This window comes from Cydia fagiglandana, chromosome 7 (assembly GCF_963556715.1).
Source record: "Cydia fagiglandana chromosome 7, ilCydFagi1.1, whole genome shotgun sequence".
Lineage (NCBI taxonomy): Eukaryota > Metazoa > Arthropoda > Insecta > Lepidoptera > Tortricidae > Cydia > Cydia fagiglandana.
Genome location: NC_085938.1, coordinates 18580867 through 18595023, shown reverse-complemented (window position 1 = coordinate 18595023; position 14157 = coordinate 18580867). Strand labels below are relative to the sequence as shown.

Here is a 14157-nt window from a genome sequence, read left to right as displayed (position 1 = left end):
CGAAACCATCAATTTGAAAGATTTAAATCTAAATACAAGCTCCAATTATAGATATCTAGAGAAATTGAACGCGCCATAAACACGTGTCGTGGCAGACAACATAGGTATTTATTTTTCACCTCAGCAGCTCGAACAAGAGTAATTTGCTCCTTAAAAACGGTGAGTAAAATGCGATTTTTCTCACTGAATGATATTATATAATATTTCGCTTTCACGGGACTCAAAATAAGCACTCGAAGTAATATCAAACTTTGATTTCTTCTTGTACACATAACTATTTCTATTTTGTCTGTCGGAGTCTGTGCGACCGTGTAACGATACCTAGATCTTGTTTACATTGTATATAAGAACAATATTTTGTCTGCCACTAAATGAATGTATTACTGTAGATAAATTCCATTTTATTATTATTGTAGTATTACTGTAGATAAATTCCATTTCCAGTTTTACCATTATTTTATTTTTTACTGTATTTTATATTTACTTTTACACCTTTTATTATATTGTATTGTATTAATTTTTTTGGGTTTCTTGCCTGCCAAATAAAGAATTTATTATTTATTTATTATTTATTATTATTATAAAAACCAACCGACTGTTCTGTTTGAAACAAGCTTAGTTATTCTGTGCTTTAAGTAATCGACCACATTACTTTATTAGAAACATTAATCAACCGAGGTTCAAAATGGTCAGTAATTACCCATCTACCCCGATGATCCATCAAACTGCAGCCCCACTCGATCACAGTTAAACAAAGCAGGAAATTAATGATTGACTTTACTTCTAAATGCTAAAATTGCGATCGCTGCATTGCGTCTATCAAAGCGACTGTTGTCGCTAGGTTGGTGGGGCATTCGGATTTCTAAAGCATGATAGGTATTGGTGGCTAACAAGCAAACGTCTGATGGTGAGCGGTCACTGTAGCCTTTGGACGCCTGCAACTCCAGATATTAATTTTAAAAGTATGAACGGTGGTTAATATTGCACCCTGTAGGTATATTCAAAACAATTGGCTTTACAAATACAAAGGTGTCCTAAAAACGGTTTTATTCAAAACAACTGAAAATTGGGCATTATGGTCAATAAGTGAAATGAAACAAACGCCCAAAAACATATCGAACCTCAAACACGTCTTTTTAAATATGCCTTCTGGAACAACATATATAATACATCTTTCAAAGTCAAGCCAATGTAGACTTTAAATAAATAGCTGGCACAACTGGCTTATGCATTGAATGTTTAATATAGGTACGGTACCTATAAATCATTCCATACGCAAGTAATGGGGACTTATTAAACGGTTTTATTTTATAGGTAATTTAATCGATCGAAAAACAGAATAATTGTATACACAATTGCATAAACTATGGTGTGGAAAAGATATAAAAGAGCAAACCGCCTTCAATGCAATTACTGCGGAGTGATAATGCGGAGAGTACTGTTTTTAGTGGCCTGCCTGGGTTCTTTACATGGGGCACTTTCATGTGACGATGATGGTAAGCTTATCCTCTTGTTATATTCTTCCTTGAGTTATTGATGATGGGGATTCTGACCATGCTAAGATTACATCGACTCGGCAGTCACAGTGCATACATATCCCATGTAAACGCCATTCTTGACGGAGCTTGAAAACTTAGCGTAGTCGGATACTGACTATTTAAGTACCTGAATATAATTATTATAATTATTCTATTTTATTACATACCTATTTATACATATTCATTCATTCAGTGGAATTCATTCCACTTACAGCTGGATGCGTAGCACCGAAGAGCGATTTATGTCATAGGTACAAATAAATTTTACATAGAATCAATACAAACCTTACTTACAATACTTACCATAAACTAACTTATTGTTGCAGAATCAGAGCCGTCGACGACGGAAGCAAGCACTGAGGGGCCCAGTTATAGATGCGGGGGTAAGTGTCGATTATACATAAATAATACCTATTAAAATCTATGACATTGTAAAACTACAATTGTTTTAATAGGAAAAATGGAAATATTCACCGTTTCGGGCAGGATTCGAAGTTTTTTGGTATGGGAAAATATAAACGCATGCATAATGCGCTTATATTGCATAAAATAGGAAACTTTGTCATTTCACGAACTTATATAGAAATCTGACGAAAAATCGGCCCATTCAACTATTCAATGGCTTTTATATATATCGTTTATGAATAATCACACAGAAAATATTGAACCCTACAAGGAACACTACTAGTCCCCAGTTTCTTCCCTTCCATAAAAGTTCTGATAATCAATTCCCTCCCAGTTCCAGCACTTACCTGCCCACCACACGAAGAGTATTCCTCTTGTATCCAAAGCGGCTGCACTGCCAAGAACTGTAGCCAACTCGGGAAGCCGGTGCCTTGTATAAAAATAGACCCTAAGTATTGTATTGAGGGGTGCGTCTGCAAGACGGGGTACTTGAGGAACGCAAAAGGAATGTGTGTACCTAAAGACCAATGCAAGAGTAAGTTTGATTTTTATGTATTTTGTTGTTATTCCATTCAGAGATCCTTTAGCGGGAAATCTAATTTATTATCTCTATTTATTATAATAGTTATATAGGTACCTATATATTTACACTAGCTTCTTGTGGCTTCGTCTTTGTAGTATTTTAATTTTCGTGATGACTTTTTACTGTCAAAATCTGTCAGTCGTCCGTCTTTTGTTTATCTGTCGGCGGCCGATCGTAAGATCAGGCATATCGTGAAATTCCTAGGCATATCGTGAAACGTGAAAATCTTTGACCCGTTCTCTGAGTCGACGGAGCCCCGCTACGCGGGGCTACTATTTCTGGGCAGTTTGCCCTTCGGGCATATGAAGCAACCTAACGAACCTATCCTACCTATATATTGGTTTAATGTAACTATGGTCAAAACATTACACAGGAACATTACGATCTGCCTGATCTTACGATCGGCCGCCGACATATCTAAGGCTGTGCAGAATAGCTTAGAAAGACTTTGTCTTATTTAAAGTTTACCATCATTAACTTTGTTATAGTTTTATATTATTTTATTACCTGATAAAGATTATCATTTTCATTTAATTTATTACCTACGAGTACCTAACTGTTATCGAACTGGTACGGTTGAACAAATGCCAGTTGTTATTGTTTATTCAGCAGTTATTAGTTAGTTATCTAGATACCTATACCTACAATGAATCGGAGGCTTTAAATGATGATCTTGCTTAACATTTCTTGCTTATTATTTAATATTATTTTCCACAATATTACCGAATTCAATTATAGTTCGTTCTTTTTAGCATTAGAAATAATGTAAACAATCTTGATGTGTCTTTTAATTGAAAAACACATTTTAAAAATAATTTACGGCAAATATGTAACAATTCTGAATCTAAAACTATCATTTATATTCTTCTGCTAAATCATAAGTAATAATTTTTGGTTTTTTAAAAAGCGTTTTTCAATTAAAAGACATGTCAAGATCGCTTACCTTACCTTCTTGTAACTTCTTTCTAATGCTAAAAAAACGAACTATAAACATGTACCATTCATTTTAAATATTTGTACTCAGGAGCCTACAGCATACTTGTATGTATTCTTCACACACATACATATGTACTTAACTATTTTAATCTACATATATAGTTTAGTTTATTAGGTTTGTGTGTTTATTAAATAATATTATTTTCTATCTTGGATCTCTTGGAAATTAGTTGCCTTTTTTTTAATTAACTTTTCAGCAAAATGCGGACTAAACGAGGTTTTCAGCGATTGTCCCAACCCCTGCCCGCCCAGGAAGTGCAACCTCAAAGATGCAGTATTCAAATGCAAGGCGCCGCCCAAGCCAGGAGATCCTGAATGCAAGCCTGGGTGCATATGCGCTAATAACTATTACAGAAATGCGACAGGGTCATGTGTGCTAAAGAAAAACTGCGAAAAACGTAATGTTTTCTTTTTATCTTACTACACTTCATACATACATAATAATCACGCCTATTTCCCGGAGGGGTAGGCAGAGTCCACGGATTTCCACTTGCTAAGATCCTGACATACTCGTGCGCTTCCTTCACTTTCATTACATTCCTCATACATGCTCGCCGGTTTAGGGTGCTCTTGACCTGGCCTTTCTTCATCTAAGAATACTCACACATCTAAGAATATTCACAAATTTTATGAACCAAGATGCTTTATTGCAATTTTATTTCATTTGACCGGGTTTATTTATTGTTATCTTTGTCTTTGTTATTGTTAACCTTATTTTCATACCTACAATTTAGTTAAGAATGTTAAGATTAGTATTTAAGTAGAAAACCAGATCGATATATAAAATTAATTTGATCAAATTTTCAGCATTGAAATGTCCTAAAAACGAACAGTATGATCCCTGCATGAAGATCTGTCCCCCTCAAAAATGTGGTGTCAACCCAGCTTTGATCCTGTGCCTGCCTAATCCAGAGTATGGCGATCCAAACTGCAAACAAGGCTGCATCTGCAAGGACTTAGAAGTACGGAACGATGCCGGACAATGTGTCCCGAAGGATAAATGCCGTAAGAACTCATTCATAGCTGCAATTAACTTCCTCCAACTCCTCCAAGCCTAGTAGGTAGTGACCCTGCCTACGAAACAAGAGGTCCCGGGTTCGCATACTGGTAAGGGTAATTATTTGTGTGTTCATCACAAATATTCGTTCCTGAGTTATGGATGTTTTCTATGTAGGTATATATTATGTGTATATTATACAGGGTGATTCCGGGGTCGTGGAGCAAGCGATCAAGGCATGATACACAAGCCCATACTGAACAACTTTTACTATGGGACCAACTCCGAAATCGCGAAAAAAAAAATTGGTAGTTTCATACATTTCGGCCGATCACATGTTGTCGTGTTCTATGGGAAGGCCAGTTTTTTTTCGCGATTTCGGATTTGGTCCCATAGTAAAGCCAGCGATCAAGGCATAATACAGTGATCGGCCGAAATGTATGAAACTACCAATGTGATCGGCCGAAATGTATGAAACTACCAATTTTTTTTTCGCGATTTCGGAGTTGGTCCCATAGTAAAAGTTGTTCAGTATGGGCTTGTGTATCATGCCTTGATCGCTTGCTCCACGACCCCGGAATCACCCTGTATATATCGTTGTCTAGTACCCACAACACAAGCTTTATTGAGCTTACTGTGGGACTAGGTCGATCTATGTAAAGTTGTCCTATAACATTAATTTATTAAAAAAACTTATAATGCAATGCAAATTGTCCAGGGTCTGCTTGCCTAATACTGCTTGCTTGTCAAAAATTCTTCCTTAGAATATTTGTCCAAATTGTCTACGCACAATCAATGAACTGATCAACGTTAAATATGGTGGCAGCAGCTCTCATCGCATTAAGTACTTACAAAGTATGTAACTAATTTAACGACTACGTAACTCTGAGTAACGGTAAGTAGATAGTTAAAGATACGTCATCAGTGATCACTAATTTTAATGAAGTCATTTGAATTGTTCAAATTTTACAGCAAAATGTACTGGCCAGAACGAATACTTCGAACCCTGCATTCAAGGTTGCTCCAACCAAACATGCGGAAGCATCGGTCAGAAATACTTCTGCCCATTCCAGAAAGGCTGCAAGAGTGGCTGCAGATGCAAACCCGGAATCTACAGGAAAGATGTTGGATCACCTTGCAGTCTCACAGAGGAACAGTGCAGTACGTATTTTAAGGACCACTTGCACCATCCTACTAACCCGGGTTAACCGGTTAATCCTGGTGTTACCATGGTTACCAGTACAATTTGACACTGGCTTAAAGGTTAAACCGGTTAACCCCGGGTTAGTGGGATGGTGCAAGTGGGGCTTATTGTATTACTCAATATTTTTATTTAAAAAAGTACAGACTAAAATCTAGAAAGTGTGTCAACGGTGTAACATGCAACATTCTCACTTTGCTGATGCGCCAATGCGCCTCATTAGTGCAATGCGATTACTAGTTTCTGCATTTGTAGACAAACATACATTTTCAAACTAAATATAAGTATTTCAGTGCATACTGTAACAATGTAATGTGTGTGTTGTATGTGTATGTGTCCCGATTACACTACCTTACGAAGGTCGAGGAGATCGTGAAGTATGTACGAGCCAAGTCCGGATTCATCCTGAGGGTCGTGAAGTTGGAATCTCGACACAATGTGAATTTTAATTCTTTTGTGCTGAGCGTTCCGACTGAACAACTAGCGACCTTCACCAAGGAGGAGTTTTGGCCGAAGGGTGTCAAGTTCCGGCGGTTCCGCGGCCGGCTCCCTGACACTGCGGGGTTGTGAACTGCATCGCAGCCATAATTTTGTTTTTAGTTTTAAGATATATTTTGTATTAATATGTATGCTAGTTTTAAGGTATTTATCTATGGGCCAATAGTTGCCTGAAAATAAATGTTTTCATTTCATTCATTTCATTTCAATAAGGTCTGATCTAAATATAATTATAATTTCACCTTCTAAGTAGGTTGCCTCGATGTCATTATTTCTTTAATTTGGTTTAACTTTCATATCCTCCCGTTCCCCACATTTCTTAAATTTTTTGACATCGCTAATATTTTATACATTTTACAGCCAAAGGAAAGTGTCCACCTGGTGAGAGATGGAACCCGTGTCCTGCGATCAAATGCGATGCGGATTACTGCGCAAAAAATAAAGATTCCCCAAAATGGTGCCCGATCGGAATAGTCTGTGACCCGGCAAGATGCGAGTGCGAGATAAATAAAAAGAGGGACAGGAAGACTGGCAAATGTATCCCAGTGGCTGACTGTCGTGAGTATATTTTTAGAATAAAACCGAGTTTATAAAATGGTTGTACCTAACTATTAAAGTAAATATATACCGTAGGCATGTAAGTGAGAGGTTTTATTGCATAGGATATTTTTGATTACATATTTCATACTCTATATCTACTATATCTATATGTATACGGATCCATTTCCTGAATAGCCAATCTATCATAAAGTAAATTAAAATCTTTGCTCTGCCTAAATTAAACGTGTGACTTCGCTCCTTAGAAGTGAACGTACTTGTTTCATTGACGTATAAGTATCTTAGGACGGGCCTTACGGGCAGTCACTCACAAATTCGAGCCAATCGTGCAGTCTAACGCAACTAAGTTGCGACCAATCGCGCGCCTGATGCGAACTCATCAACCAAATGTGTTGTAACGGTGTCACACCGCTGTAGTGGCCCCATTCATGCACCATTATTATTGCCCGTAAGGCCAGTCCTGGGATATACGTTAATGACTTGTTTAATAATCCTGTCTGATAAAAAAATCATAAATGTATCTTCTTTAACTGAGATTACTATAATTATAAATGTCACAAGATTTTTTTCTACTATAAATAATATAAATTTACTGAAAATCATACTCGTATTTAAGAAAATTGCTTATTTGCTTTTAGTAGGTGACAAAGCATTTGAATATATAGGTAGTTTCACCCATGGCTGTCTCATTTCAAACATAGACAGAGAAACCTGTGTCGAAACGTCGGTAAATCAAGGTAATTGAATAAAATTCGCGTTAGACCCGTCTATAATGTGAGTTAATAGACAGAGAGAATTATACTGTTTTTGTCTTACTCTAGTACTAGCACGTAGTACTATTAGTTATTCTGTGCTAGCACCCTAAAGAAAGGTATGAGTATAATTTTCCTGGTTCTTACGTACTGACTGACAAGTTGTGCTAACCAAACTGTAATAACAAATTCGGAAAATAAAAGCAACTTTAAACATTTCTTAGCACCATTCCCCTGCCCCTGCAATGAAGAGTATAGATTTTGTCCACCGCCGTGCCCTGGAGAGTCGTGTCTTGCGTACATCACCGGGCCGCTGGCGGGGAAATGTCCACCAAAGGAGCCCGGGACTCGCTGCACGCCGCAGTGCAAGTGTTGCGAAGGATATTCCAGAAACGACAATGGAACTTGCATACCAAGTAAACACTGTAAGTAACCGACTCTAAGTATCCATTCCAATTATGTGACAAGTCAAAATAATACATGATTGGAAGAAAAACCATTTGAATGTTACAGGCATTAAAACAACAACAACAACTACAACTACAACAACAGTAAAACCGACTACTGCCAACACCGGCGACAGAGGTTCTGGATTATCAGGTTTGCTAGATGGCATCACAGCATTCACTGGAAAATGTCTTTATGTAAGTTGTTCATAACATTTAGATTAGAATACTTATTTCCCCTATGATTGTTAAAGAACATCTGCTGCTTGGAGGATATAACCAAATGGACACGCCTTGTATGTAATTTTCTGTACAAAACTCCATTTTCTGGAAAAACTGTCTCCGATTTTTGCGGGGGAGGGGCACGTCAAATGTGTACGAAACGTAAAAATAGCCATGTCAGATACATGTCAGTCCATACAATGTGTATGACCATTGGCCGTCTATTTTAATGGCTACTCCGTTTGGTTATATCCTCTAAGATCTGCTGCTTTAAATTGGAGTTTGGAGTTAACTGAATAATAAATTTTGATTACAGGAACGCATGCAATCTGCACCGAACGAAAACATCATAATGTCAGCCATGTCGGTGTTCAATCCGATAGCCCAGCTTTGTTTGTACTCGAACGGACCGGCTTTTGATCAGTGCATCAAAATACTAAATCTTAAGGACAAACAAGATGTAAATATACTTTTCACGCTACTGCTTTAGAGGAACACACAGCACACACACACTTTACTACACTACACACACACTTACACAGACACACACTACACTTTTACACTTTTATTTTCTACTCACTGATTGGCTAACTCCGAACAGTCTGAATCAATCTCAGCGCACCATGTTAGGTTATTAATGATATCATATTACTTATTCCTTTATCCCCGTTTAAAACAGTTTATTTGTAATTTTCAAAACATTACTTATTTGTAATTGAATTACAATTTATTTCAGATTCGGGATACTTTTGCCAATTTCTCCACCTTATACGAAGGTGTACCCAGTGTTAACTTTTCCACGGCTGCCAAAGTATATTCCAGTGATAAGTACCCGCTGAGCGACGGTTTCATAAAAGATACCGTCGACGTCTTCCACGCCGCAGCACAAGTCATCGATTTCATTAAAAATATTGAAGCTGCAGATATAATGAACGCCTGGGTAATATGACAAAATGTTTACTCAAAAGCTAAAAGAGAAAATGCAAGAAAATGATACATAGACATTAATTATTCTGTAAAGTATCATTCTATGGAACTTGCTAACTGTGTAAACAAAAGTCACTCGTACATTCATCATTCAGAGACAATTTCAATATGGCGGTTTGTTTACATAGTTAGCAAATTCCATAGAATTACACTTTAATGTAGGTATAATTTCTATATCACTATCGTTGTTAAAATTATTATTCATTTTTTTAGGTTGAAAGTAAAACCAACAATCGAATAACAGATTTAGTTTCACCTGACATGTTTAGTCATTCGACAATAGTGGTACTGATCAACGCCATTTACTTCAAGGTAACTATAGTATAATACATTATTACTTACATAACTTTAATACAAATACAATACAATCTTACAATATGTGATAATATCGTCTTTTTTATAATTTTTAGGCTAAATGGCTTAACGAATTCAATGAAAATAATACGAAAGAAGAAGATTTCTATCTAAGCGATGGTTCGATTACAAAAACCAAGTTGATGAATCAAGAAATCAAGGACCTAGAGTACGGAGAAGATGCATCTTTAGATTGCAAGGTAGGTTAACACAAAATGCCAAGCTTGCTGGATCAAAAACTTTTTATAGTACCTATGAGTTAAGGTTATTCGTCCTATAGACTTCATAAAGCAAATGATCGATACAGCCTATTCTTGTGTCTCTTATAGTCATGTTCACCTTTAGCATGTTTATGACAAAAGATTAAGTAAAAGATACAAAAATCTACAACTTTTTTACTGGCTACAGGAAAGTTGCCAAGATTCTAGAACATTTTTATCTTTTTAGTTCTTAATTACGAACAGACTGTTATATTTTACTTTCTACTTTGAATTAGTTTTTATTTGCTACCTCATTGTTAATCAGTAGCATTCATAATTCATTTTGTCGTTTTCTCTTATCCCTAATTATAATCAAATTAATTTCGAAAGAAACATCTGTAAACGATAAATTAAAAGTGGATAAACCCTACACAGTGAATTTTTCCACTCTTCTTTTATTTCTTAATATTTAAAATATTATTTTATTTATGTCTTTTTCTTTTAGGTGGTTCGAATCCCTTACACAGGCGGAGAGAGCTCCGCGATAATTGTTTTACCAAACAGCATTAACGGCACAATGCAGTTGGCTAAAACTCTACAAGTTCCGGCGAATTGGAAGAAACTCTTAGATAGCCTCTCCCCTCAAAAAGTGCAACTATATTTACCAAAATTTGTAATTAGCACAACTACAGATTTAAAAGATTTATTAAAGAAGGTACCTAATAAGCAATTTAATAGATGATAATGACCCACTGCTCATCAAAATCAGAACTCCAATGGTTTAAGTTTTATATATTTTTTTACTTATGTCAATGCTAATTATAGGGACGTAATTGAAAAAGAAACATATTACATCAATTTTAAATTTGAACTTACTGCACAGCTTTCATTATAAATAGGGTACCTACGGTAAACAGAAAATTACATTATTATTTATTCATATGTATTTTTCAGGCTAATATCACCAATTGGTTTGACTGCGGCAATTCTGGATTATCCGGACTTTTAGCCAAGCCAGAAGACATCTGCATAAGTGAGGCTATTCAAAAAGCGTGGTGTGAATTCAATGAAGTAGGAACAGAGGCTACTGCAGCTAATGGTAACTATACCTATAATACCTTTGTTATACAAGGTCTATATGAAAACAACGATAATAATCGTAGTCATTTTCATAGTCGTTTATTACTTGCAAGTGTTGATGGTATTAGGTTTCAGTCAATACAGACGTGGACTCTAGTAGGGCGTAGCAACATTTTAAAACTATAGTTATCTTAAACTCTAATCTCTAAAAAAAATCTGCATCCGCAACATCCCAGATAATTATCATTGCTTATAAGTTATTAGTTAAGTTAGTTAGTGTACCAACACAGCTTTGACAATAAAGAAATCTTATCTTATCTTATCTTATCTTAAGATTTCGATTGGAGGTTTTAATATGAGCACTTACCTAATCTTCAGTAGGTATTATTTTTAAAATTAAAGGTCGTTAAGATTTAAAAAATAAACAAATTTTTGAAAAAAAAAGTTAAATATTTAAATCTTAAAACAGCTTTACCTTTATGTTATCGTTACCAGCTGGTGTGGTGAAAAGATTTTGTGAATATTCTTAGATTATACTTTTTTACTAACAAAATCTTTATTACTTAAGTAACTCGTAAACAGTTCAAATTGTGTTTTTTTTTCAGTTGTAGTAGGCGTAGGTGGCGGCATGCCAATGCCCCCAGTGGTATTTAAAGCTAACCGTAACTTCCTTTTCTATATTCTACTAAAGACTGCCACTGATTTGCCCATTTTCTGTGGAAAATATGGAAATCCGAACTAAGTAACAGAATTTAACATTAAGGTACCTACCAATACTAAATAAATCATGAACTGTGATAATGTGGTTGACGAAAGCTGTTCAATAATTATTTTTTTCATAAATACATACACTCTTCATTATTATTTACATCAGACCGAGATAACCTCAGCATGGCATTTGCACTTAGCGTAAGTGTTGTTAAAGTATGAAGTGCTTCTGGTTATATATATATTTGTGCGGTCCCAGTACATTGTCATCTTGAAACTTAACTCATTGTCAATAGAGGTGACAACAACGTGCCATCTATTGGGCATGTCGAGCACTAGAGTACGTTTACCTTATACAAAATTACCCCGCTTTGTAAGTTACCCGCAGCACCTTACATAATATAACATATATCTATCATTATTTCAGTTTTTGTGGGTATAACTACTACAGCAGTCAGGCCGCCACCACCACCGCCAAAAATATTCAGAGCAGATCATAGTTTCCTTTTCTATGTGTCGGTGAAGAGTACAGTAATGTTTCAAGGTCACATCGCCAGTCAGCCAACCGATTAAGATGGTTCGTTTAAATAGTGTCTAAATTTGGTTATAGCACATAAAATACATGTACATATATTTCGGAATAATTGTTATTTTGTTAATAACTTGACTGTGACAAGGTGGTGATAAGCAATCTCAATAAAATAACGTTATCATTATCATTCTCTTGCCCTTATCCCATTCATTTGGGGTCAGCGCAGCATGTCTTTTTCTCCCATACCTCTCTTTCGTCCGTCATCTCATCATTCCCTTGCGTTCGTTTCATATCATCTCTCTTACAGTCCATCCACCTTTTCCTCGGTTTTCCTCTCCCGTTACTTCCCTCCACATTAATCCGTAATACCCTGCTCGTCACATGACTTTCATCCCTCCGCATTACATGCCCGTTCCACGCAGGCGATTCGCTCTTACTTTTTACGTTATAGCACCGCAAAAAAAGCAATGTTTGTTATACAGAAATGTATTACTTACTTAAACATAAATATATTATAGCTCTAAAGCAACTTATGCAACCACATTGTCACAGTCAAATGAAACGTTCAATACTTTTGTTGTGTTGTTACCAAAGCTTACTTACTTTTAATATTGTTTCATGTTCAGCTTTTTATGACGTAGCTAACTAAACGCATTTTATTTATTTTTACGCTTTGCAATAATAATTGCGATTAAATTTATAATTACCGGCTATTACAGTGAAATAAAATTGATAATTACTTTTTACAGGTCTTTGGAGAGCAGTAAATTATTTAGGTCTAAAGTATTTCGGTGTTAAAATAGTTTTTTCTGCTATTTCTGATAGTAAAATGTTGCCGTCTTTATTTTTATTTTGTTTTATTGCTTCACCCTCTGTTTATTAAGCCGGCAGGACTTTTGAAATGTTGAGGGAACAGAACTGACGAACATACATACTATATACATGCGGGTCTGAATTTATAACCCTTGTTTTGCTTGCGTTAGTCCGGTAAAAATGACCCGAACGACAAAAAAAATAAAAAACTGGAAAAAAATGCAAAATTTTACTGGTATGTATTTCAGCATAAATGTAAATGCCCAGCTGTTAGAAGGGAGCTATTTTCAGACTCCACCACGCTACGAACTACGACACTACAAGTAGCTAAGTAGGCTACTTTTCTCGATTAAGAATTTAAATGTTTAAAGGTACTTGTTTAATAAACATTTTAAAGTATTGCTTTACTTTATCCAGAGCACTCAACCATTTTTAAGCCTTAATTCAGAAAGTTAGCCGCCGTCTTGTCCTCGGGATGAAATATGACCAGAATATTACAAACTGCCGAGTAGCCAGCGAACTTCGCTAAAGTCGAACTACCTAAATAGCTTTATGGTATCTGTGGTAAAAGCAAAATATAGATGGTAAAGCAAATCTTGTCAGTAGAAAAAGGCGCGAAATTCAAATTTTCTATGAGACGATATCCCTTCGCGCCTATATTTTTTCAAATTTGCACACTTTTTCTACTGACAATAAGATCTGCTTGACCAAATGTATGTACTATTTTTTTCCATACATACGAATATGAATTAACTACGAATATAGGGAATATAGCCACGAACATTTGGCATTCATATCAAAGAGGAATCAAATCAAAATGGAGGCTGACGAATTTTTCCATTTCGCCAATGCTGATGAAAATCCGTGAAATTTTATTTTCCTACGAAATTTTAGCTCGTTCGCTGCTTGATTCATCTCGTGGTTCGCGGTTATTATTTACAACTGTTGAGAAGCTAAAAGGAATATTTAATGTATGTACAAAAATTGTACATGTAGTAATCTGTAACATTTTTAGCCAGTGACTTAATATTTTTAGCAGATTAACATAACGCGTTTGCGTTTGTGTTTTTTGTATGGGATTTTAAACTGCGTGCCAAGCTATATGTTATGGAAACTCAAAAATCCCATATAAAATGACACATAACGCAAACGAGTACCTTCGTTACGTAACGCTATCCAATGAATACAATAGAGGTAGGTAAAGTATTCAAAACGACGAAAGACGCTTCTCAGAACGCTCAAGGAAAGTTAAAAACATGCTTTTTACAGACAGATAGGTAGGTACTT

The 14157-nt window shown here is 35.8% G+C and overlaps 1 protein-coding gene across 3 annotated transcripts; it reads left to right on the top strand.

The window, feature by feature from the left end:
• Positions 1 to 586: 586 nt before the first annotated feature.
• On the top strand, positions 587 to 12895 carry LOC134666085 (uncharacterized). Of its 3 annotated transcripts, none has more exons than XM_063523204.1 (17): positions 587 to 1496; positions 1865 to 1921; positions 2278 to 2478; positions 3720 to 3920; positions 4330 to 4527; positions 5492 to 5680; positions 6579 to 6776; positions 7753 to 7953; positions 8042 to 8172; positions 8513 to 8656; positions 8933 to 9136; positions 9397 to 9495; positions 9594 to 9737; positions 10243 to 10452; positions 10692 to 10836; positions 11953 to 12102; positions 12807 to 12895. In XM_063523204.1, the coding sequence occupies exons 1-16, from the start codon at positions 1367 to 1369 to the stop codon at positions 12096 to 12098; spliced, it is 2598 nt and encodes an 865-aa protein (XP_063379274.1). In that variant the 5' UTR covers positions 587 to 1366; the 3' UTR covers positions 12099 to 12102; positions 12807 to 12895. The 3 variants fall into 3 exon arrangements, with proteins under 3 accessions (XP_063379274.1, XP_063379276.1, XP_063379275.1); XM_063523206.1 differs by lacking the exon at positions 11953 to 12102 and adding an exon at positions 11423 to 11580; XM_063523205.1 differs by lacking the exon at positions 12807 to 12895 and adding an exon at positions 11423 to 11580 and having other exon boundaries at positions 11953 to 12044.
• The last annotated feature ends 1262 nt before the right edge of the window (positions 12896 to 14157 follow it).

Coding starts and splice junctions, on each gene's coding strand:
- LOC134666085 (XM_063523204.1), top strand. CDS start 1,367: ATGGTGTGGAAAAGATATAAAAGAGCAAACCGCCTTCAATGCAATTAC. Junction 9,738..10,242: donor ATGCATCTTTAGATTGCAAG/GTAGGTTAACAC, acceptor TTTTTCTTTTAG/GTGGTTCGAATCCCTTACAC. Junction 10,453..10,691: donor TAAAAGATTTATTAAAGAAG/GTACCTAATAAG, acceptor TGTATTTTTCAG/GCTAATATCACCAATTGGTT.